The sequence below is a fragment of the Trachymyrmex septentrionalis genome, unplaced genomic scaffold (assembly GCF_001594115.1).
Source record: "Trachymyrmex septentrionalis isolate Tsep2-gDNA-1 unplaced genomic scaffold, Tsep1.0 scaffold71, whole genome shotgun sequence".
In the NCBI taxonomy this organism is placed as follows: Eukaryota; Metazoa; Arthropoda; class Insecta; order Hymenoptera; family Formicidae; genus Trachymyrmex; species Trachymyrmex septentrionalis.
The window spans coordinates 1007451-1031472 of record NW_017305895.1 but is presented as its reverse complement, the minus strand read 5'-3'; the positions used below and the strand labels follow the sequence as shown (position 1 = coordinate 1031472).

The 24022-nt window shown below is 36.4% G+C and overlaps 2 protein-coding genes across 4 annotated transcripts in view; one reads left to right on the top strand and one right to left on the bottom strand.

Moving 5' to 3' along the window:
* On the bottom strand, nt 1-24021 carry LOC108753756. Of its 3 annotated transcripts, none has more exons than XM_018495632.1 (3): nt 21782-24021; nt 2749-2885; nt 1-2548 (listed from the first exon to the last, which is right to left on the bottom strand). In XM_018495632.1, the coding sequence occupies exons 1-3, from the start codon at nt 21957-21959 to the stop codon at nt 71-73; spliced, it is 2793 nt and encodes a 930-aa protein (XP_018351134.1). In that variant the 5' UTR covers nt 21960-24021; the 3' UTR covers nt 1-70. The 3 variants fall into 3 exon arrangements, with proteins under 3 accessions (XP_018351134.1, XP_018351135.1, XP_018351136.1); XM_018495633.1 differs by lacking the exon at nt 21782-24021 and adding an exon at nt 16581-16949; XM_018495634.1 differs by lacking the exon at nt 21782-24021 and adding an exon at nt 13517-13581.
* The window catches only part of LOC108753755 (tyrosine-protein kinase transmembrane receptor Ror), a 272244-nt gene that overhangs the window by 51805 nt on the left and 196417 nt on the right, over nt 1-24022 (top strand). The window lies entirely within an intron of this gene.

Sequence of the window (24022 nt, the reverse complement as noted above, 5' to 3'; positions counted from 1 at the left end):
GTTAACATTTCACTTTTTGCATCTAATTTTCTAGTTGCATCCCTGAATGGGATTGAATATGCAACGCTGATTAAATGCAGCCGTTCCCCCAACACGCGCACCATGGCACATTACCACTACTAGTACTAGTCTTGCGAGTTTTCGCGTGGGTGATTTCCCGGCTACTGACCGAGTTCGTTCTTTCACGGTCTGAATTCAACGCGATACCATCCGTAAACTTGTCTTTGGCATCGACACTACCACTCCTCAATGTTTTTAATGAAGCTTGAGACGGTCGTCTTTTAGAATTAATGTAGACGGATACCTTTCGGTTTTGATCCTTACGTGGTGATTCTTGTCCTGAGGACGATGACCTGCTTTCGTTCTTGTTCTCTTGCGCATCAGGCGTCATCGTGCTTAATCTTCTCGGTTTCTTCCGTGTTATTTTCCCTTGCGAATCGAGTGTATCTGTCGACGTGGCGGTAATCTGTTTTTTCAATTTTCTTTGTGTTACCGGCGATAGCGGTTTTTGGTCTTTAATTAGAATTTTTTCTTTTTTCACGATTTTTGTTCGTCTCTGTCCGTTCGGCGAATTTGGTACGCTAATTGTCTCTTCATCCTCGTGATGCGAGTCGCCGTCAATTGATGTCTGCGTTTGCGCCGGTACCTTTGTGACGTTATCATAGTACATCATTCCACATCTCGGCGAATAAAATTGACCTCGCGATACGAAGGGAACATTCTGGTACAGATGCTGATTCTGCAGATATCGATTTGCGTTTAATCTTCTCAGAGTCGTCAAATCGTAAGGCGTGGCGGAAGGTATTAAGGTGCAAGGACTCGGTTTCTCGAAGGAAGTTACTTGAATATCCTGCTTGCCGCTCATCAGTTGGTCGCTGGGTATCAGCAATCGATTCTGATCCGATATATGTGCAGTTCGAAATTTCTCGTTGAGGTGAACACCTCGACTGTAACCCGGCATAGGATAAGCGAGGCTGTCATCGTTTACGTGAATAGAGAGTGGCGTCGTGGTGGCAGGAGGATTCGGTTTTACTTGATAGTTGGGACAGGTCTTGTCGAAGTTTCTTAGAAAAGGATTCCTAAAGAGACGGTAATCTATTGAGGGTAGATTGGGTACCTCTGGTGTCTCTGGACTAGATGTTTGCTCAGTTCGTGGTACTTTTAATGTCACATTTAGGTGACTCTTGTACGGTTTATTAGAGAAACCACTTATATTATCCAAAGTATTGTCACTTTTCGTGAGTATCTGAGAATCAACGTGATTCATTTTTAATTGTTGCGCACTTTGCGATTCACTCGAGAGATCTTGACAGGAGACTGATTTTGTCAATTGATTACCTAGAGCACTTCTGCTATCCGTGATTAGTAGATTATCTATACTCAAAAATGTCTTTGGATCATTTTTATCTTTTGAAGCGTCTTCACAAGGTATCGCGCCGTTTATATAAATATCCGCCGAACCTTTTAATCCTGCGAAAGGATTAATCCTAGAAATAATCGTCGAAGCCGTTTTGCCACTGCTCGAACTAGTTCCAGTTCCAAAATGACTTATACTCGCGGTTGGCGACTCTTCTTCTTGTTTTTTTAGCTTGAAAGGTTGTGGCGAGAAGAACGGTTTAGGCTTTTCTAGTCCCGAGAACATCATAGTCTCTTCGTTCTCAATTCGCTGCATATCCTTTTCTCCATTTACCATAACGGATCCAAGAGAATCCATGTTCCGTACATTTTTACCGGTCGTTTCTTCGGAAAACTGCGTTCGTGAATCTTGAATAGTTGATGTTTCATAAAGTTTTGTGGGTTGTCTCGTACTTGCATTTCTTCTTCTTAACAAGCTGAAAATATTTGACGGCAGCACTGAACTTTCCACTGAGGAAACTATCGGCGAGTCCGGCTTTCCTGTTGTTGATACGACAGGAGTGATGCTATTCGTATAAGTAGGTGCTTGTTTTTGAGAGACCATGTCGTTTTGCCAACCGATGGGCGGGACGTGAATTTGAGGTAACATCGGATCGGCTACTTCTAAACTCCCGACGTCTAAGTTGGTCAGCGGGATCAATGGATCAGACTGTAATCCGGAGTATGGTGAAGCCAATAATACGGACGTGTCCGTGGATAGCATTAAATCTATCGTACTTGGGAACTCGAATGGGCATTCGGTGTAATAACTGGTTCCGCTGAAACTACTCGGCGGCTCGTACGTGGCCGGATAAAACGGGATGTTATCGTGAAGTTGTCGGGGATTGAGAATCGGCGGGGGTGGATGCCCGACAGCCTCGTTTCCCTGATCCTTCTCCGGTGTCGTCTCCTTCTTCTCCTTATCTCTCTTTAGCTCTTCCTCCTCGTCAACAACCGACAGATCGTCGAACTCCACGTGAAGTCGATGCATATTGCTGCTCATCTTCTCGGAAGAGATCTTCTGATTCTCCGCGTTTTCTAGCTGTTCTTCTTGGTTGAAGTCCTTGACCGTCTTCTCATTATCTTCGCACTCCTCTTCGTCTTCCTCGCAGGAAAAGTCCGATTGCAAGCCATCATCCTCCTCGGAGCGATCCTGTAATTCGTGGCATGTTCCTACATATCATTATTATTAATTATAGCAATTATGTTTTTATTAGTTAACATTTTAAAGAAAGGATATAGGAACGGAGTTTTGTTGTTAGTTTTCTTGTTATTTATTAATGTGGTCTCATTATATTGTATTATATTATTTTATTATGAATTACAGCATGACGCAATTAAAAATCTGCTAACCTCGTACTCTTCGCTTTCATCAGGGTTCTTCTGTTTCTTCAAAATTTCTTCAAGTTTGTCGTACTCGTCCCTGAGACTCCATATTTCTCTACGCAGCTGCTCGTTCTCTCTGCGCAATTTCTTGATATCATTCTGACCTGAAATCATGACAGACTAAAATGTTTCGATGTAACGAGACCGTCGAGTGAGATATTCTTATAAGCAAAGAGATAAACCGACATCTTCGTAGATTTGATTCGCAATTTTTCTCGCGGAAATCACTCAATCACGATTCGATACAGGGACCAGTAACATACTGCTGGCTGCTTACAATAGCGTTGCATCTATTGGAACGATCGATCATTGGTCAACGTGGCAACAATCTCCGCTTGAGACGCCAACCTCCTCTCTAACTCTGTGCGCTCTTTCGTGCGTCAAGAAGCCGGTGATAAATCACTAGAACCGGGCCTTCCAATTACTTAACTTTGCAGAGAGAGAGAGAAAGAGAGAGAGAGGGGAGAGAGAGAGAGAGAGAGAGAATAAGGCGAATAAACCTCGCGTATAACGTGTTAAATCTTTTCTGTCTATCACAATACAAACTCTCAAAATTCTTCCAATGATAGAAATACCGAAAAGATTTCGTATATAATATATAGGTACAAAGGTCAGAATAATTTTAAGTATTGATGATCTTCGATCCATCTAAATATGAATTATTTTATTAGTCATCGATCAAATAGTCAAAATTTAAAGTTTAAAAACAGAAAAAAACATATTATATATATATTTTATATAAAATATGTTTTTTTAATATGTTTTTGAATACTTTATATTATGTTTGCTACATATGTACTGTTTGCAATTTTATGCATTTTAGAAACATAAACATGTATTATGTAGAAACTTTATAAACTTATATCTAGATTTTTCAGAATCACTCCTTGTGTGACAAATTCTCAGTTTATACATCCTTTTTTGTATATATTATACTGCAAGTATCTAAAATCAGTCAGGTCGGATGATGTATGCGGATGCAAGCTCCATTGTTGGAAACGAAGTCGATCAGTTTTTCTTTTTAAGCGTTAGTGATCTCCGACCCATCTAGATGCGAGTTAAGTTAAGTATCTCATCAGTCATCGGTGCCTCCTACTTCGATGATTAATGGGTTTGTGCTTGAAACGTGTTTTCCCAGCGCTTGAACTACGACCCAATCGCGGAAGTTTTCAGATAATTCTGCGATCTATACCGTTACATGCTTTTTATTACTTATACGTTGTATTCGTCTTATATATCTTTTTTTAAAATCGACTAGCTGGTGTTTCAAGCATCAGTTGCTGGAAAAAGATAGTAAATCAGAAGAAAGAATAAAATTGAAGATTTATCTTTTGTATAGAAGACTCTACGAGATAAAATATCAGTGTATATACTCTTCTGTTTGTAACGCGTTGCATGCTTTGCATTTATTTTTATAGTATCCTGATTTCATAAAGATTTAATTTATTTACAGCGAGCATATACGAGTACAGTTACATATGGATATATTTTCTGAATTTTCATACGTATAAAATCACTTACGATTACATAAATAAAAGGTTGGTTTGTAAAAACTTTTATTATTTTTCTAATTAGCTCTTTCCATGACACGAAATATTGTCTGTCGATTATTGATTTTTTTATGATTATTTTATGATGCGCATTCACAAAAATTGCGTGAAAGCACTTGTGATAACAATTCTTTTAAGCCTAGGTAGTAAGTGTGCATGTGCGTGTAACAAGGAAAGCCTTGTGGTAAATCAGGATTTAAATCTGGCTTACTAGTCTGAAATTTAAATAAATTAAATCCTTCTGAAGGTTCATAAATTCGGATTTTCCCTATGGACCGATGGCTATTTGGTTGCTATTAAAACTTGGTTCATTTATCTTCTACATGAGCTCTGTTTGAAAATGCGATATTTGTTCAAATGTACTGCATTCGACCATTGATCTTTTTATTTGTATCGATGATGGGAAATATAAAAACCATCCGATGCAATTCAAATGTATTAATTTCCCGACTTGCATGTTCCTGAAATATTTACTTTATAGCAATTTTTTTGGATAAATAGAGACATGTTTTTACTGTCAGTACGAAACGCACTAATGAAAAGCGTTTTATTTTATTTTTAATATTAACTTTTTTGAGTATGTAAATAAATTTTTATATGAAATTTATTAACTTTCGGGAAGTCGCGGTATATCTCAGAGATACAAATATTTTACATCGACATTGCAAGGTAATCTTTTGCAAAAAGAGAAACTAATATGGAAAATGTTGTTTTATTCAAATAATTACAATTTATTAAAATTTATATTTTTCTGTGCGATATTGCAATCCCTCTCAACTGCCTGTCTGACCACATACGATGTGCTGTTAGAATTTTAATGACTCATATAACAGCTACTGTTTACTAATAGGTGTCGTTAAAGATATTTACGAACACATTTTGATGTATCTCTTAGGTAGGTATAACACCTCCCGAGGATTAAGTATTTTCGTTATTCATGGATTTTAGAAATTTTGACTAAGGCAAAGTTAATTAAAAATTTGCCAAAAAATTTGCCTTTAAAATAGTTTTTAGAAGTATTTGGAATATAAGTACGCACAGGTGGAATAAAAAAAATTACAGTTAGTCTGTTGGATTCTCTAACACGCATGGCATTTACGAGCGACATACAAAAGAATGAATATTACATTGCTTATAGATCTTATATCAAAATAACATAACGATTTTTTATTCGAGTATAGGAAAGCTCGTTGGCGCGAATACGCCGATATTTTTAGCTGCGTGCAGAATATCCTTCAATCAACCATCAAGCTGAATATTTGCGAGCAGCGACGTAAAATGGCTCACTGAAAATGCTTTCGGCGACCGGTGTCCATTTTATTTTCGATAGTGACGATCGTGACAGTTCGAATTTCGTATGGGATTATGAAATACATGTACCCTGGAGCATAAATTTTTGCTCAAATTTCGGAAATATCGGTTACAATATTCTATGTTACTTTAACTTGTGGTAGTTTCATATAATACGAAAATGACAGGCTAAATTTGAAGAAATATGCATATCCAATATTGATATGCGTATCATAAGTTATAAATTAAAAAAATAAATTGTAGATTGAAAAGTTATAAGTTAAATTATCTTAAATTTGTTCAACTGTTTTAACAGGACATTTAGTCAAGTGTCAAATCAAGTATTAAGTACCTACCTCAAGTAATATTACCTACTTGATTTAACAGTTTAGTGATTTAATATGATGATTGTGTTTAATATTTGAATAAGAATCAGATAATTGCTTTTAAAATTAAGTGTAAAGCAATTGGTTTAACATTTGGCTTTCTACTCTCAATTTATTGACTCGTCTCTCGTTCACTAATGTTCTATTATAGCCATGGACACTTATAGAGAATCTTCCCGCATGCATACTCTATTATTTCTTTACGTCATACCGGTCAAGGTACGCTTTATTCTTTGCTTGTGAGGAAAGGGAAAGAGAGACAGAGAGAGAGAGAGAGAGAGAGAGAGAGAGAGAGAGAAAGAGAGAAAAAGTTTTAATTATTCCTGCTCAAACACGTACCAGGAAAGTTTAATCACTTGGTACCGTCGGCATCGTGTTCGTCCTTATTTCCGTCGCGTGGAATCCTCTGCGCCTTTAAAAGTAGTGTCGGTCCGGTATTTCTCACGAAGGACCGACATTAATTAATCCTGGCAGTTAAAAAGACCGAACTGTCCTCTTCGCATTCGGGTCGCATCGCCTTTCGGAAGGCAAAGCACACAAATGTATCTGTACGTACACAAACTCGTGAATCTGCGTTTTCGAAAAAAGAAAGAAAAATTGTACAGGAACGGAAACGAGAGTGTGGGCGTACAAGCTTTTGCGTTTTTCGTCAGTTTCTCGTCGGTCTCCTTTCGTTTGCTGTGGGCGTTTTCGCCGCGAAGGTGATCAAAGCAGCTGCGAAATACATATTTGGTTTTGCCAACTCGCTGTTCCTATCAGCAGGCCGGAATTTCTTCTGGCTCTTTGAAAAGTGGAAATTGTGTTCCCAGTCGACGAGAACGAGCGCAAACGAACTCGGAGAAAATATTCCCGAGGTTCGCTTTTCACTCTTGACGCCGTCTCTTTGTGACTGCGTTACTTTGAAATGAAATGAGACGATCTTCACGAATACGAAAAATTGTACGGTCATAAACGTTCGATTGATCTTGCAGAAAATTCCATGCGTTTGTTTTGTACGTCGCGATTTGTATAATCGATTCTGCTAATGAATCGATGAGAAGCAAGTGCGATGAAGCGTGAATCTCGTGAATTTAATGCAGTGTCGTAATGAAATATGCAAACGACACAAAAAAGCGAAAGAAATAAAATGTTGTATTGAAAATATATATGATAGAAGTTTAATATAATCACAATGTTACATTCCGAAGAAATAACAAGATCATTATCCAGTCAAAGCATTTCTAGACGTAACTTTGCTCGATTTAACGAGACGAATCAGCGTCGGGTTATTTGGCGTAGCGGAATAATTGTCGCGTTTACATTTCTCATGAAACACGTATGTCTCGGTGATTCACAGTCGACGATAAACGTGGTCGAGTGTTAATTCATGCCGCTGGCAGTAAACCAGAATGGTCTTTAAAGCGTTTCTCAAGTCGGAGAGAATGTCGCAAAGTCAAAGAATAAAGCGCATAATTTTACAATATTTACGGTAATTATCTATACAAAACGTCTTTAAATCTTCTTCATAAATTATATAGTTATTTCTGATAGAGATTTTTCTTAACTGGAAATTGTGCGTTTCGTGAATTTATTTAGAGTGAGTTATAAATCTATTTTTTTTTTATATTTAAGTGTGATGTACAAAATGTCGTTACATTATTACAGTTAATACATAATGAAAGTGCTTGTTCATCTGATCGTATGAAAAATGTACACAGTTGTGCTCTATCAGGTTTTTCATTTTGATTAAGATATAGAAATCGATTTATAGTCGTTTTATAGTCGATTTTGTAGTCGATAAGAATCATTTTTAGAGGTGCCAGTTTTGTAATTTTCAAGTCTAAAATTTTATCATAATATAATTTCTCGATTCGATGTCATTTCACGACGGGGATCGCTGGAAACGTCACTCTGCGGAGACCGCGTCTAGACCAGGTAATCTAGATCGACAGCTCGTCGCGTTAACTAACACTTCATTTAAGGTTCCAGCAAGCCACGTAGCTACGAAGCGTGGTCCTTCTGGATATAATCGAACGAGACACGTCCGTCCATCCGTCGGCTGCCAGAGCACGCCCGAATTAGATCACGCCGATATCCCATGTAAATTATCGCTAACAGACCGCCGTCGTAATATCGAGAGCCGAAGTAACTTCTCGCGAATAAGCCCGATGGCTATATGGAAAGTTAATCCCACCGGAAGAGCCTTTTTACGAAACAAAAGTCAGTATCTGCAGGTATAACGAGAACCTATTATTTTTTAAATAAAAGTAAAAATTATTTTGTAAGCGGAACGTAAATTCAATGCATAATTTCTGACACATTGTACATTACAATTTATAAATGAGTTAAAATATTAAACATATGTGTGCAAGTTGTTATAAGTATGCTCCCCTTTTAAATTAGTTGAGAAAATGAATTTACATCTTCTAGTCTTGATTTACCAAAGCTATTTAATTTAATTCTTACTATTGAATACCGTAATTATTGTAATATTGCTATTTAAAAAATCATTTTGTGCGATTTCTTTTAATTTATCTATAAGTGGTTGAATTATGATTTCCTGTAAACAGATAGTTTTTTAAATATAATGTAGTATTGTGGAAGTTGATTGCCGTGAGAAAACGCTCGAAGTATATCTATTTCCAAGCGATTCCAATTAACTGGTTGTCGTCCTATATCTTTTACCATGTTAAATTCGGCAAAACCGGTCGAGATCAAGTCGATCAATCTTTCTTCTTAAAGAGAATATATTAATATTCGATGACCACGATGGTAGAACCACCTCATAAATATTTGACCCTTTGGTCTCGATATCTTTTTTTTTCTTCTCCCGAGATTCAATCTGGCGCCGCACGAGAGGTGTTAAGAACCGATCTAATGAAGGTACGCATCGAAACATGAGGGTTCCGTTTTTGAGAATTGCCATCTGAGATCGTACATATGCAAACAGGGATTGGAGCAAAATGCCGTCCTTTGGCTCATTTATTCTTGACGATGACTGATCTTTCTGTCGATCAAAAGTAATAGTCCGTATGAATAAAAAATTGTGTAATTTATTATTATATTATTGCTACGAGGCATGACTTTATTTTTTGTTATCATTTTCATAATTATTATTATATTATTGCAAAAAATAATGATTATTAAAATTAATTTTTTATAAAAGAGAAAACAAGTAACGTTACGATATTAGACAGATTTTTTTTAAGTAAAAATGTTTCTTTACAAGTATATTTTTTACAAGTACTTTTTACTCGTTATATTTTACTATATTATAAATATAATAAGCTTTAAAAATCTTTTTTAGATAACTAAATAATAGTTGTACTTTATGCACTTCAAGAAAATCTAAAAAATTTAGGTTTTATAACAAGAATAATAAGATCTATTCTTTTTTTATTAAAAAAATTAAGATCTTTTTCCACAAGTCATGTTTATTACTTTTGATCGAGCAGCTTGGCGCCTTTAGACTATGGACCTCGCAAGTTTATAACTAAATGCAGCGTTGTGTATGCAAGAGTATCGCCACGGGGCAGCCGTACCATTGACAGAATGACGAACGTCCCAGGTAGTCGCCGGTTACACCGAGGGCTCGTAAATCAGGAGATATTTTCCATTTCGATGTCCAGGGTGGCGTTGTTTTTTTCGTTTGTTTCTCTTTTCCCCCTTTTTTTACAAACATAATGCCACCACCATGGCAAGGCGCGCGGAAACCGCATGCTAAAAATGACGTTACAACGTTGCGAAAGTGTGCTGCGAAACGAGATCCGTGCGTCAACTCTGCGTTGGCGGAATTGTGTTTTTTTTTTCTCGCTGCGTATGTCACGGCTTATCGGTGAACTACCCTCCCGGGGTTAATCGAACCCAGGCAGGTCGAGATAGCGCGTTTGCAAACTCGATGGATGAAAGCCGCTTCGAACAAGAATGATTTGTGCTGTGATAAAGCTCCATTAACTAAGAGCAGATTTTTAAAGTGCAGAATCAAAATATCATATTTCGTAAACTATAATTGGATACAGTTCTCTTTTTATTTATATTAAATCAAACAATAAACTTGAATCAAGTTAATTTATGTTAGTAATTTGAATATTAATATATTAATGTAAATTTATTCCAAATAAAATTTTTAAAACAAAATAAATAATAAAAACTATTATTCAGAAACAAGATTGTTCCGTTAAAATCAAAGGTTATTAATTACCTCATCATTAGTAAGATTGATGTTATTAAGAATCTTTATTTTAGACCGCATATGTGAGAAATACAATCAAAATTAGAAATTTAAAATGCCTATTACGGTCGAAGCTGGATCTTCGTTGCTTTAAATAATTCATTCTTGAATTACTAATATACACTATCTATCTATCTATCCATATATATATATATATATATATATATATACTAGCATATATATCATATTGTAGTCTTTTCGAACTGCGCGCCGAATTGTTTTTCCGGATTAAACAATTAAAACTACTCTAGTAATCGCGAATTAAATCAACAAGCAATTTTTAATAATTTGATGCTACCATCAAACATCATATTATAAAAATGTTAATATAATGTTAATATAAATTTTACAACATGATATATATGCAAGTACATATATGGTATATATTAGTAATTCAAGAATTACTTAAAACAATGAAGATCCAGCTTCGACCGTAGTAGGCATTTTAAATTTCTAGTATTGATTGATATTATTCTTAGATAATTGGATGTCAAGTAAAAAACTTTTCCATAAGATTTTTTAAGATGTTTCTTGCAAACTTAAATAATTTTCTAAATTAATCTAAATGAATATTTTTAAATATTATTCTTTCTGAACTCCAGAAATTCTCTGTTGACCAATTAGTATGCTCGACAATATTGGTATAGTTTACACATGTCTAGGACAAGCCCAAGTAACATCAAACATGTACGAATATATCGTCAATTGATTGACATAGATATATACCATAGGTATACAATGAATATCGTCGAAATAAGCGCTCTGTTGTTTATGGTTTCGTCCAGTCGACGGACACCTACGAGGTGTTCCCGCGTATACGCGTTTTATAGGCACTAGAATTCTGACAGAGCTGAATTATCGTCGAGGCGTGTCGTGTGCGTATGTATACACATATGTATTCATGCGTGCTCACGTGGGATATAGACGTATCCCGCGGGTGTATTCCTGGACACGTAGAGTATCCATAGAATATCCGATGACATCGTTACTAGACAGCAACGGCTCACATTCCGACCAGCTGTATATGATTGTGTCAAAATATCAACTTGCATGCTTTTAAATAATTACTATCGACAGTATTTTTAACATTCGTTGCCCTCGCTTAGATTCGAGGTTTCGCCGGAAATTTGGTATAACGTCACGAATATGTTTGTAAAGTGTCATGTACAGTGTTCATTCGCGGCAGAACTGTTGCGTCATTGTTTAATGTATTTAATTGGAATTATCGATAATTAGATCGAATTATACCTTTGAACTACAATATTATCGCATTTTTATCGTAACAAATTATGTAATTAACTATTTTATTGTAATTAATTAATGATATATTTTTCGTTTAACTTAGAGTTTTTTTTTAATGAAATCAAATTGTCGTCAAATTTTTGAGTTACGCGATTGATTGATGTAATTTTTACGTTTTGGCGGATTAGGAAAAACGTAAACGGATAACGAAATCTTATTATTTAATCCGGAAGTAATTTAAGCTTAATTGAACTTTATTCCATCTTTGTTTGTTAATTTGATGTTTGATTTCTATGGATATTTTTTATTGTAAAATTTAAATACTAGATGTTTAAAAATAATCTACATTTTTTAATTTTTTATTGGTGGCATTATTTTTAATTCATTTTAATTGGTTGTTGATAATCTTTTTCGTATATTGTACAAAAAAAAAATATAGATTTTAATATAATATAATTTCGTAATTAAATTTTTTTAATTCATAATAGGACATTTTTTGCTTTAATATGTACTTTACTTCAATATTCAATTGCCGTACAACTGTTTCTATAGTAAGTTAATGTTCGAGAAACTATTAGCCGAGTACAAAATATAGTAACAGTGTGAATACCTCGAGGTTAAATAATTCCGACCTCGGTAGTTCGGTAAAATTTGCGGTTTGCTTCTCGGCAACAATGGAGCCACAAAATCTGAAATTTATACGAGCAGGTTTAGAAGTTTCACTTTAGTGGGTACTTTCGGAAATGTAGGGGAGAATGTAGGGATCGACCTGGTGTTTCCATCTCTCGCACGAAAGTTTTGGTGCAGGTGTTTGCATCCGCCGATGCATACGATACGTACTTTGCGTATGCGCCCTCGATTGAGCATTCGAAAAGTACGGAAACTCGAGCATCTCGCTTTGTGAACGTGGCGACAACGCTCGTTTTCCTTCGCGATATAGTAGATTTTTATGAAAGCCCCAGGCTGCAAGGTGTCTTGTGACACTTTCCGAGGAACAAAGAGACAACGTCTGCATGTTACAACGAGCTTGCGTTTCCGCCCGCCGCACATTGAAAAAGCTCCTCGTCTTTCGCGCTTTCGTGTCTCACCATTTTTTTTATAACGACGCGAATATACAGACTGTATCAAAAGTCGCGAATTTTTCTCGCTCTTAATTACAGACTTTACAACTCTTCCTAAAATTTCATTGAAATATTATTGTAGGTTATTAGGTTTTTATTTTGCACGATTGGAGATTTTCTTTTTATTTATTTTCTTAATATCAATTTTAAGAACTAATATTAATTAATTGATATTAATTCATGTTTTAAATTAAAATGATGTCATTCATTAAAGTCCATTTGAAATTGATTAAAAAGCTAATTATAGCAATGTTTTGTTTGTTAATTTAATAAATAAATAAATTTTTGGAAAATAGGCCCAAACACAAGCGATCCTGCAAAGACTTTAAATTAATATTCCAGTATTTAATTTATTAAGTTTCAAATTAACATAAAGTGGGTACTTTGTAGTAATTTATAATTTAATGATTCTAACTAAAATATTAATCTAGTATTTTCATAGTTGCCCTAGTTAATAGATTTATTTATTTTATATCGATTAAAAAAAGTTTTTTCATTGACTAATTAATAACTTAGGCATTTTTGCTGGAAGTAATTTATTTACTCGATTTAAAAAAGATTTCAATTATTGGAATGCATAATATGTACAACTAATAAGTGGACAGTATCGGTCTAACGTTTCGCAATAATTCGTCTGTTATATCGTCCGTAATACTTCGCAACGTTAGTAAAAATAGTACAGCTTTGTTGGCTTAACCTCATCCTCTTGAAGATTGTTAATAATTCATTGCTTTCGTTTATTTGTTCTAATTTTACATAATTTCCATAATTTTACATAACTTTTCCAAATAAAGAAATATTTTTAAGTTTACGTGATAACGTCATCTCATTATTTCATAAATTCCACGTGTTTTGAAATGCAATTTTTATTATTTTTTAACGACAATATATTTCTGTTTAATAATATATAATTTCTTTTGGAACAAATTTACTCACTATCATTATCCATATTTCTTGTGCGAGTTTCGCTGAAGAGCAGCGGAACTAGAAGATGCTTGAACAATGACATCAGTTTTATTTATAAAGCACTTGCACTGTTATATCACTTTATCATTATTTCACTAGATTATATAATATTTTTATTATTTAAATAATATTTTTAGTCAACACTTTTTCACAAAATTTCTTATCCTTCAAACACAATTAATCACGTTTTAAATTTCTCAAGTAAATCTCGATATTCATAAACGAAACCGCAGAATTGCATGACGTATTGTAACCATCCGAATTCGACACCGAATAAGTTTTCACATTTTTATATTTGCTATCCGCTTTTCGAAACAAATTTTCCGTCGTTCGTTGTCGTGTTGCGTCTTCTTGTGCGAGATATTTCACAGACGCGGACGCAATTGGAAAACGGTAGTGAGCTCCATCCCCGCCGGAAAATTTCGTGTCTCTGCGAGAGAAGCAAATTTTGAGCGTGTCGCGTGCCCGGGATTACTTTCGCGTCGGCGTTTATTGTTAGTCAAGATCGCATTGTCAAGTTGGAGTTCTGGGAATGCGTTCTCTGCTGACGTATCGGAGTTCTTGGTTAATTTTGCTAGTGGTGGGGAAATATATATATATATATGTGTGTGTGTGTGTGTGTGTGTGTGTGTGTGTGTGTGTGTGCGCGCGCGCGCGCGCGCGCGCGCGTGTGTGTAGAAAGAGAGAAAGAGAGAGAGAATCCACGTGCTTTCACAATGATTGCTAGTTTATCGTGCTACGTAAACAACGCGTATACCGTTGCCGATACATATATTATGCTACATGCATTTGCGTAAAATAATGCACTTTATGTGGTGGGTAACGGTATAGAGTATATCGGATCTCGTAGTTTGCATTCACTAATTACGATCCTATCATCGAAGCACAGGATGCCATAATCATAAATTTTCACGTTAACCATAGATTCTTCGATTAGCTTGGAGTTTTTATTCAGGAAATATTTCGGGAGAAATTGCTTTTGATTGTTTAATGTGTGTTTGTAATTACAACTAATTTTTTAATTATGATATACTTTTATGGCTAAGATATTTCAATATTAATAAATCTTGATAACGGAATAAGATATATATTCCGTTGCTGTCCTAAGCGATGTAGTGCGGAATCCTAGAAATATGATCCCCATATATTTGATAAATTACTACAATATCTTCATATATTTGATAAATTACTATAATATTTTATGTAGTGCTTTTTGCAGAAAGTAATGGCGATGTGTATCGTATTTTACAAGTAATACGTGTTTATGCGGCTAGCGAATGGATGATAAACACGCGAGATTGAGTTTTAACTCCTGTTTCTGGCAGTGAGAAATGTGTCGCATACTTTGACAAAACCGTTTGCATGAAAAGTCCAACGATCTCGTAAAGTTACTCCGACCGGTGTTATAAAACCCGTCTTTGACTCGCTTTGAGATTTAATATCGCTGTGAGAATGATAATACGGTTCTCCTCGCAAATGTGTCTAGCACGTCGTCCATTACGAGGACTCTCCTGCTCGCAAAAGAATTTCTTGCCGCGCAAGCCGTTATGACAAACTGATATCTCTCTGCAGCTATTGCGAGGTAACTACAGTGACAGCGAAGCTATGTAGATTCTATCAGTGAAAATCGCATCTACCTGTGTGCGCTGTTATCGTTATAGACATTATCGCGCTTTCCTTTTTACGGCAGATGAAGAGTTGGCGACAAGAGCAGATGAGGTTGGGAGCAAGGTGTATTAAAAACTTTTTTCATAAAATGTCTTGCGCGAGGTAAGTACGTTAGAATAAAAAGAGAGATCCTTTGCTAGTCTCGTTCACGTTAATGACATTTCCCGAATTTAAACACTCGTTTAGTCGATGTTTACTGTCTCCGTTGTTCTGGTCGTTGTTAAAGTGGAATCACACGAATTCTTGAATGATAGCATGCATACAGTCATGTCTGCTGTAATGTACGCTAGAATTCGTTCATGTATTGAGCGTTGCATGCTGTATATATGTACACTCACCGACTAAAAGGTCGCAACAGTTTTTTCCTATGGTTTTCGGAATGCAGCCTATTCACCGAGCGATTGATCCTTATTTACGGATCCATAAATAAAAACTAATCGCTCAGTGAGCAGACTGCATTCCAAAACTCATTAAAAAAAAAGTGTTGCAACTTTTTAGTCGGCGAGTGCATATTTATTATGAATTACTTTATTCATAGTTTATTTTCTTGCATGCACCAATCAAAAGAAATAATTGCTAATTTCATAGTTATTTGTCAAACTGTCACGTCAGATTGTGTGCACCAAAGCAAGCATAGCAGCATGCATGCGTACATGCTTATCATTCAAAAAATCGAGTATCGTGTGATTCCATCTTTAGGGGTACATCGCAAAGTGCGTTTTAAAATTCACTGGAACATTAAGTACATTGTTTCTAACTCTCGATAGCAAAGGATCATTTGAACCCAAAGCGAAAATTTTGAACAGTTGGTACAATTTGTACGATTGGTATTAATTATATGAAATTCTAAATTGTGAGTAAAAAAATTTTGACTCTTCGTCTATGCAATCACTATAAGGCGCAAGTTCACTAGCATTCAAACAGGTCGTTTTAGAACTTAGTAATTTTTATAGTTTAGTTAAACATTAAGTATGTTTCTTATGTGTGCAATATTAGATATGTGCGCTTAAAATTATTTTAAGAAACATTGGAACTATCTTTAATTTTGAAGGATTAATTTTTATAATTAATTAAAACTTAAAAACGGAGGAAAATTTAATAGATTTTTTGGCAATTTAAGTTGCATGACAAATAAATGATCTTAAATCTTTTTTAAGAATGAACAATCGTATACCGATAGGGATGTCAAACTTTTTCCCTTGTGGTTAATGAATAGAACTTAGCAGTGGCCAAACCACCATGCGTGGATAAAAGAAAAAAAAAATATTAGAAAGTCATTAAAAAAATGCTTATTCATCGTCAAGATGGCGCGTTAAGAATTAAAGGGTTAAACTGTCTTTTTAGAAACCCTTAAGCGAGTTCGTACCAGAATTCCGCGACGAAGAGAATGAGCTCTCCATTCCATAGTTTCCATCGCGTCTCGTTGGCCTGCCCGTGTCTCTCCTCTGCATCATGCCCACGTCCCGCTCCTTCCATTTCTGTGGAGCGCGCCACGGAGCTTCACTCATGTGATAACCTTAACGAGGGGAGCTGACCCCCGATTTCGCGGTCCACCGTGACCTCGTCGGATCAACAGCGAATTCGCATTACCTACGAATGCGTACCGTCTCTCTAATGCAGTCATGCGCGCTCGATTGATGGGGGGTCATTTCATCGATCGAGTCATTAAATAATCCATCAGCGTTTCATCAACAAATAGCCGTTGCTGGCTAATGTCTGAACGTTTGAACGTCATCCCTCACGAGTTTATTCTAGGAAAGACTTACGAATGGAAACAATCGCTTTTTAAAGTAGCCGGTCCTTATTTTCATGACTGTCCTGTCAGTTAACTACATCGACATCGTGCAACAACATTCATTGCTCTTTTCTTCTTCATCAGACCGAGTGCTTTTCATGACAACGTACTTGCCATGAACAGCTGTGATGTTCCCTACTATGCGAATGACGTTTTGTTTTTCGATGTCGTTTGAAGAAATGGCAAATTGATGGTATTATATTTGAGATGATTGAGATCATACTTTTAACTTTAATTGCAGTATATATATATCTATTTAATAAAATTTAATAAAATTTTAATAAAGAACTTTCGCGATTTCAATTATTAATTTTAAGTAGGATATCTGCGAATGTCGGTTTAATATAGAATACCGCTACTGACAGTCGCAATGAAGCTCTTCGCCAAATTGGTCGGTCATACGTTTTATTAGTACAACCAGAATTTGCACATTTTTTTCTCAAATTTTTTTACTCGTCCTGATATTTCTTCGCGTGAATTTGCCGCGCACTTCGTTTGAGCTTTGTAAATTTCTGATCACAGTTCATTCTCTATTTCGACGTCTTTCTCTTTCTTGTTACGTAACATCGAGATGCGCTTCTCTGCCAGATGTGCGTCTCGGCGTGGCGACGTCGCGACGCCAAGGCCCGACATATTACATTCGAGGTCCCGAACAATAACGAACAACGGTGCACCGAATTGATTTCGGTCTGGTCTCACTTCCGGAATCGTACTCCGAGAGTTTGACAGCTTCAGGTCGTGAAAAGCGTGCCGGCCGTTTAGAGTCACCGGGTGAAACTAGTCGACGCGTGGCTACATCACTGTGGCAGTCTTCATCCCTACCGCGAGTTACCTCTTCTTCGTCCGCTTCTTCATCGCGCGTCACGAAACCACCGCCTCATGTCTCTCTCTATCTCCCTCTCGCCCTCGCGACTATTTAAATCTTTTGTAGTCCCTCGTAGTCCCACGATGTCAGGACTGTATCGCCGCGCCAGAGCAACGATACATTTTTTTCTCAAAATACAGAATTCTTGATTGATAAAAGAAATAAAAATACTATTAATAAAGTATTATTTTTAAATTGCGCAAAATGTTTAAGTGATAAATTTTGTTGTTTTTATTGAAATGTTTTATATGGAAATATATAAAGCATGGTTTTATACTATCAAAGACTTAAGATTATTTTTTAGCTATAAATTCTGTCGAAATAGAGTATGTAGAAATTGACTGATAAAAGATGCCAATTATTAACGAAAGAAAGAGAAATATTTTTTAATTTTTCGAAAATTTACGGAATGTATATATAAATTTGTAATATTTGTATCAAATTTTCAGATATAATAATTTCTATTTCATCTAATAATATTAGGCGATACTCGAGTATTCCAGCACTGATCATTATGTCTTTTGATGTTATTTTAGAAACGTCGTCGAGGGACGATCTTATAAATTTTGCTATTTTATTATTCGCCTTGACCGCGATGTTATGTAAAAGCTATAGTTCTGACCGAAAAAAAGATCTCTTTCCCTGACAAGTCCGTATATTATTTAAGTTTATACGTTGTCATTCATTGTAAAACTGCACTATATATATATATACTATATATATATATAGACGTTAAAACATGATATCGTTTAATCTATACGGATGTCAAACACAGATTCTTTTAGCGATTACGTTCTCAAACGGATTTTTGGCTTCGTCCATTTTCTTCGACAATTTATTTTCCACTATTAATATCGTTTGTCATGAAAAGTGACACTGCCAGTTCTTATGTTTAATATCATCAGTTTGAAATCCGACAGTGGCGCGATATTTTTGATATTGAAGAAATTCGGTGTCGGTGCAAACCTGACCGATGATAAATTGTTCATTAGACTGGCGCCATTTCTTCACGTGGCGATATAATCTATCAAGAGGTTGAAAAAGGACTTAAAATAATCTTCAAGCTTGACGTAGGTAGTGTCTGGTTTTCTCACTGAGCAAGCATGAGACGGAAGTAGAAAAGAAAGGGTCTACAAGTAACCGGTAGATTGATCCTAGAACGACTCACTTTGAACCCTCTCGGCGTGCTGTCAGTTTTTCTAATCATGAAGGATTTTCTTCGCACGCCACTTGAATGCACCATGATAATCCGGCTGCATAATATGTCAGAAGGAACAAAAAAATTCGTGAGACGCTATCTTGATTCGACGAGAGGCATACTTTTTGTATTTATATGTACTGGGTGATCCTAAAGTATTCCTAATTTTCAATTTTCTAATTACAAAAACGTAATTATATAATATATACAATTTGTAGTTAGCTCTTGGCTTTAAATAAATAATAAAATTTTTAAAATTGTTTAAACGTATTTTTTAAATATATATAATATAATGTGTCATGAATACTTGCAATTTTATTGCTATATTAATTAAAAAATTATGAATTTTTTATATTAATTATCTATCTTTTTATATTAATTATCTATATAATTTTATATTAAATATCATTATATTAATTATTAATTATTCGTGGAAATAATAGCTGAGAAAAGCTATAAAATTATTTTGATTATTATTTGATAGTATTAAATATGTCGAAATTTATGCGCCATTGCCCAAAATACATTTATCATGCTTATTTATTTATGGCTTAACTCAAACGTTTATTCTCGCGTTTATTAATACTTGAAGCAGTTCAAAATATTCAAGTCACTGATTGCTCCATCGATGGAAGACTAAAGTCGAGATTTGGTTTGACGTCTCAACGGTATTACGTAGGATAAGAAGTTAGCGTTTAGCTTTTTGGAATCTGTACAGCGTCGACATCTGGATCCTGAGTTCTAAGAGAACAAACCGCCATCCCGGAATATTTGCCAAAACAAAGCTTTTCTTGGCTCCGCGGGTAAATAAATCTCAAGAAAATTATGTAGACGCGCGATTCATGTGCCGTCATTCAAGCTTTTTGTATTAATAACGTACTCACTTGCGATATCGGCATATCCGTTCAATTTCATTCTTGAAGTTTAATTAAAACATAATACCTGATAAAAAGCTATATGGTTACATATGCATATACCCACCATTTTGTTATTCAAGCATCGAAGAAATATGATTAATTAAGCAGTCGATTTCAATGACAGCCTCTTGCGAGCTTTTCCATGTTAGAATCCTCTCAATAATTCAATAATTTCACCTTCAAACGACTCAGTTCTTTTTTCTTAATTATTATTTGACTCGTAATTTTTAATTTCCACAGCTTATAAATTTACTGATTAACTTAATCAGTCGCGTGGATCCGTCGTTGTTCACATTTAGTTACAAGAAATCACTGGTAAAGTTCTCCTCTTTCTCTTGATATCAACTTCACTACTTTTTTGATCGTAGATTAAATTGATGTCAAAATGAACGTTTCTTTAGAAATTGGAACGCGAATGCGTTTTGCGTCATCTCGGGCGCATTTAGCAACTGAGTCAAGTCTGCTGGATCGTGACCGCCGGTACTAGAAACTGTACTACTCGCTTACCCGACTGGACAAATTCAGCGTGTGTGCAGGCCAGGCCTCGAAAATAGTTCGCAGTAAGTTCGTACGGCGACTTCAATCTGATGTATGCACGTGTCTATTTGTAGATGACCGCGGCGCGATGCAGTTTACCAGATCTACCACAGTCGCGTAATAAAATTCCCCGTGGTTATCACGTACAAAATATAATATGACCTTTTGTTTGGTATCACTCGTAATGACGAATTCATAATTAAAGCGATGGTAGCGAGATTCGCGAAATTAATGGTATTCATTTATATATAAAACGTCCCCCAATTTCAGAGAGAGAGCACAATTGCGCCAAACGAGTTTATTAAAACATCTGTTAGTAAAGCACAAAAATACTCAAATAATTAATTCCATAGTGTATATTTGCCAGGGGAAGAAAAGAGAGAGAAAAGAGAGAAAGTAATAATTTGTACGAAAGGGTGGTTTAATTAAATTTCTGATGACATATTTTCTGATTTAGGATTAACTTTTTTTTTGCCATGAATGTATCGTAATAAAACATTCTGTATGTCATTAAGATATTAGCTTCTTTCTTATCGCGATATTTGTTAACTTTAATCGAATATCAAAAGTTTGAAACTCTTGCTTTTCCATTACATATCAAAAATTCCTTTAGCACGGTAGTTAAATTAATCCTTGATTGCTTTGGCGCAGTCATACCCTAGAGGATCAAATATTTAACATTATTAGTTGGTCTGGCCTGCCACTAACGCGTAATGGAAGTCCCTGCGAAATTAATTTGGCCCCCGAGTGTGAATCGTCTATAACGGAAAATTAATAATTCAAACAGTAGCGTTCAGAGCAACTGCGTTAATAAAATTCGCTTAAAACATTCTGGACGAGAGGGAAAAAAAATAAAACGGTGTAAGTAATAAATAAGCTGAATAAAGTAACAGCGTTATACTAACAAGATGTAAAAAATTCAAATAATAGCCTCATTTATCTAACTTTATGTTTCATAATAGAATGTCTAGTCACTAAATTCAACATATTTTTTTCGTCGAAAGAGACAAGAGAAAAGTTTGAGACAATTTTTTGTATCTCTTTGTATATTGAAAATCATTTTATCCCGCTTGTCCATGGCGAACGTTTTATTAACTGGGATCAAGTCGATCAAGTCGATCAAGTCGACCGAAAGGAAAAGTAATCGCGACATTGTCCTTTCGAAACGACACAGTCGCGATTACCTTCACCTTCGATTCACCGACAAATCCGCGTGAGCTGCCGCGTGCTTCCCCTTGAGTCCCTCTCCCTTTACCTTGCTCCACCTCGGCATTGATGTGAATGGTCCTCAGTCTGAGCTCCTCGTTCTCGTAAATCATCCCCCTCGAGGACTTCCGGTCGAGTTTTCTATTTGGCTTGACGCTGACGTCCCGCCGCCTGGTTCTCAGCATCCCTACACCGCCGACACCACCCACCCCCGTTCCCGCCATCATCTTGTTCCTTTTCCGCCACTTGTCTTTTTCCTTCTCCGCGAGCGGTGTTACGTGGTGTATCACAAAGAGCGAATCGCGACGAGTGACCGATTGTCCGCAATGATCGGCTGTGCCATGCGCGCGGCCTCTTGAGAGGAGAACACCACGCGACTCTTCCTTGTTCCCTCCCTGCTCTCGAGAAACTTTCGCGAGATATACTCTTGTTCCTCGTAACTATTTGATCCTCCGTTTGATCTTCGGCGTTACTCGAAGAAAGTTTCGAGTATAAAGGTTTCACGTCTGTCGGACTTGGCAAGTGCAGCTATGATTTAACCACTCGACGTTCTTTTTATCGTGTTGGCAAATCCGATCGTTCGTTTTATTTATCTTTATTCTTTATATGTATTATACCATAAAACATCTCACTTCGAAGCGTTCGCAATTTCTGTAGTTTGCTTATTCCATCGTGGATCTTATCATATTGAACACACGTAATCACTTTCTGTCGTTTAATGATAGGAATTTTTGTATTAATATTTGCATAGTCCGCAAAATTATATCATCTAAGAGTCTTTATTATGGTATAAGAATTGATACTGAATTCTCTCTTCCGCTTGACCTTATCTTCATTGAAAAATCACTTATAGCCATTTAGCAAGTATATCTGAGCCTTATATTAACTTATACAATAACGGGAAATTAGTTTTTATATTATACATATATTTATATAATTAGTCTTATGATAACTCCGCACTATAACGATTAAAGGTGCGCACTCGCGCCGATACGCTGGATCTCGAGAGCAACGCGGATCGCGAAGCCACTTCCTCCGTTTAAAGCCGAACGTATGTTTCCTCGAATAATCGCACAGTCACTTCGTCGGCGAAGAGTCTGCCTGCGTCAATCCCGGGAACAAATCCGGGAAGTGAGGTGTAATTGATGCCGGAGAGACCGAACAGACACTTTACTTGCCGAGTCACTCCTTATTGTGAAGACTATACGTACTGGTTTGTAGTACTGCAAAGTTTGTACACACTGACTCGTGATATCATGTAGTCTATACAGACTTAATATCGCTGCGCTGTTGCATCGTGAAACCAAGGTTAAAAGCCATTGAGCTTGCTAAGGAGTAATCCGTCTAAAATTTCGTATATGCTTCATGAATGCTATAACGCGATGTAGTACCTTGCGGATTATGTATCTTGGTCCATAACGAGGACAGAGTTGAGAGCTATCGTTGTTGGCGAGTAACGTAATCTATCCGTGATCTCCGTTGTATTGATACTCATCGTTGTATTAACTTAGCGCAAATCCTCTATCGCCAGTACTAATTGGTTAATTCCTCCTGGGATTACGTACATCCTCTCGGATCATCACGGAGACGATGGACGGCCGGTTTGCTTCGTGGGCCTATCCTTGGTCCACGTGGTCGTGGTGAATCGTTTAGACAGACTTACAGTATCCGGCAGTATCGGTCGCTGCATCGTCCTAGCGGCCAGCAGAATTTGCATCGGGCAATCATTTCTCACGTAGTATTCCTCGCACGTAATTTGCGTCCCCATTACTCAGCGTTTATCAGCGTGCTCAGGCGACCACCTCTCGTACTTTTAAGCGCTGTTCTTGTATTTTTTTATTTTTCTCTCTCTCTTTCTCTTTCTCGTTCTTTCTATACCCCTTTCTTTTAATTTGTTTTGCACGTCCACGAGGCACACGCGAGAGAATTTATCTCGTCGCTTGGGCGGATTTTCTGCAATCTTTGGCCGGCTGCGGCAGTCATCGGTCAACCACCACGCGCCGTTATGAATGTAGAGATTTTCGCCTCTAGGAAATCGCCAGCGATTATTCACAAGGGACTTAAAGTTGCAGCTTGAACTTCTAGTTTCTATCGCAGTATCTAGTCTCTTTCCTATCCGGTGGGACGCGTCCGTGTACTTGCGCAAAAACTGCTCTCGCGAGAACGATGAACAGTTGCGATATGTATGCCTCGCAGTTGTTATGAAGCGATTATCTATGATGATGCGTAATGTCTCCGTTGCGTGAAGATTCGTTGGTCCTTGAAAAATGCGTTAAAGTTTGAAGAAAAA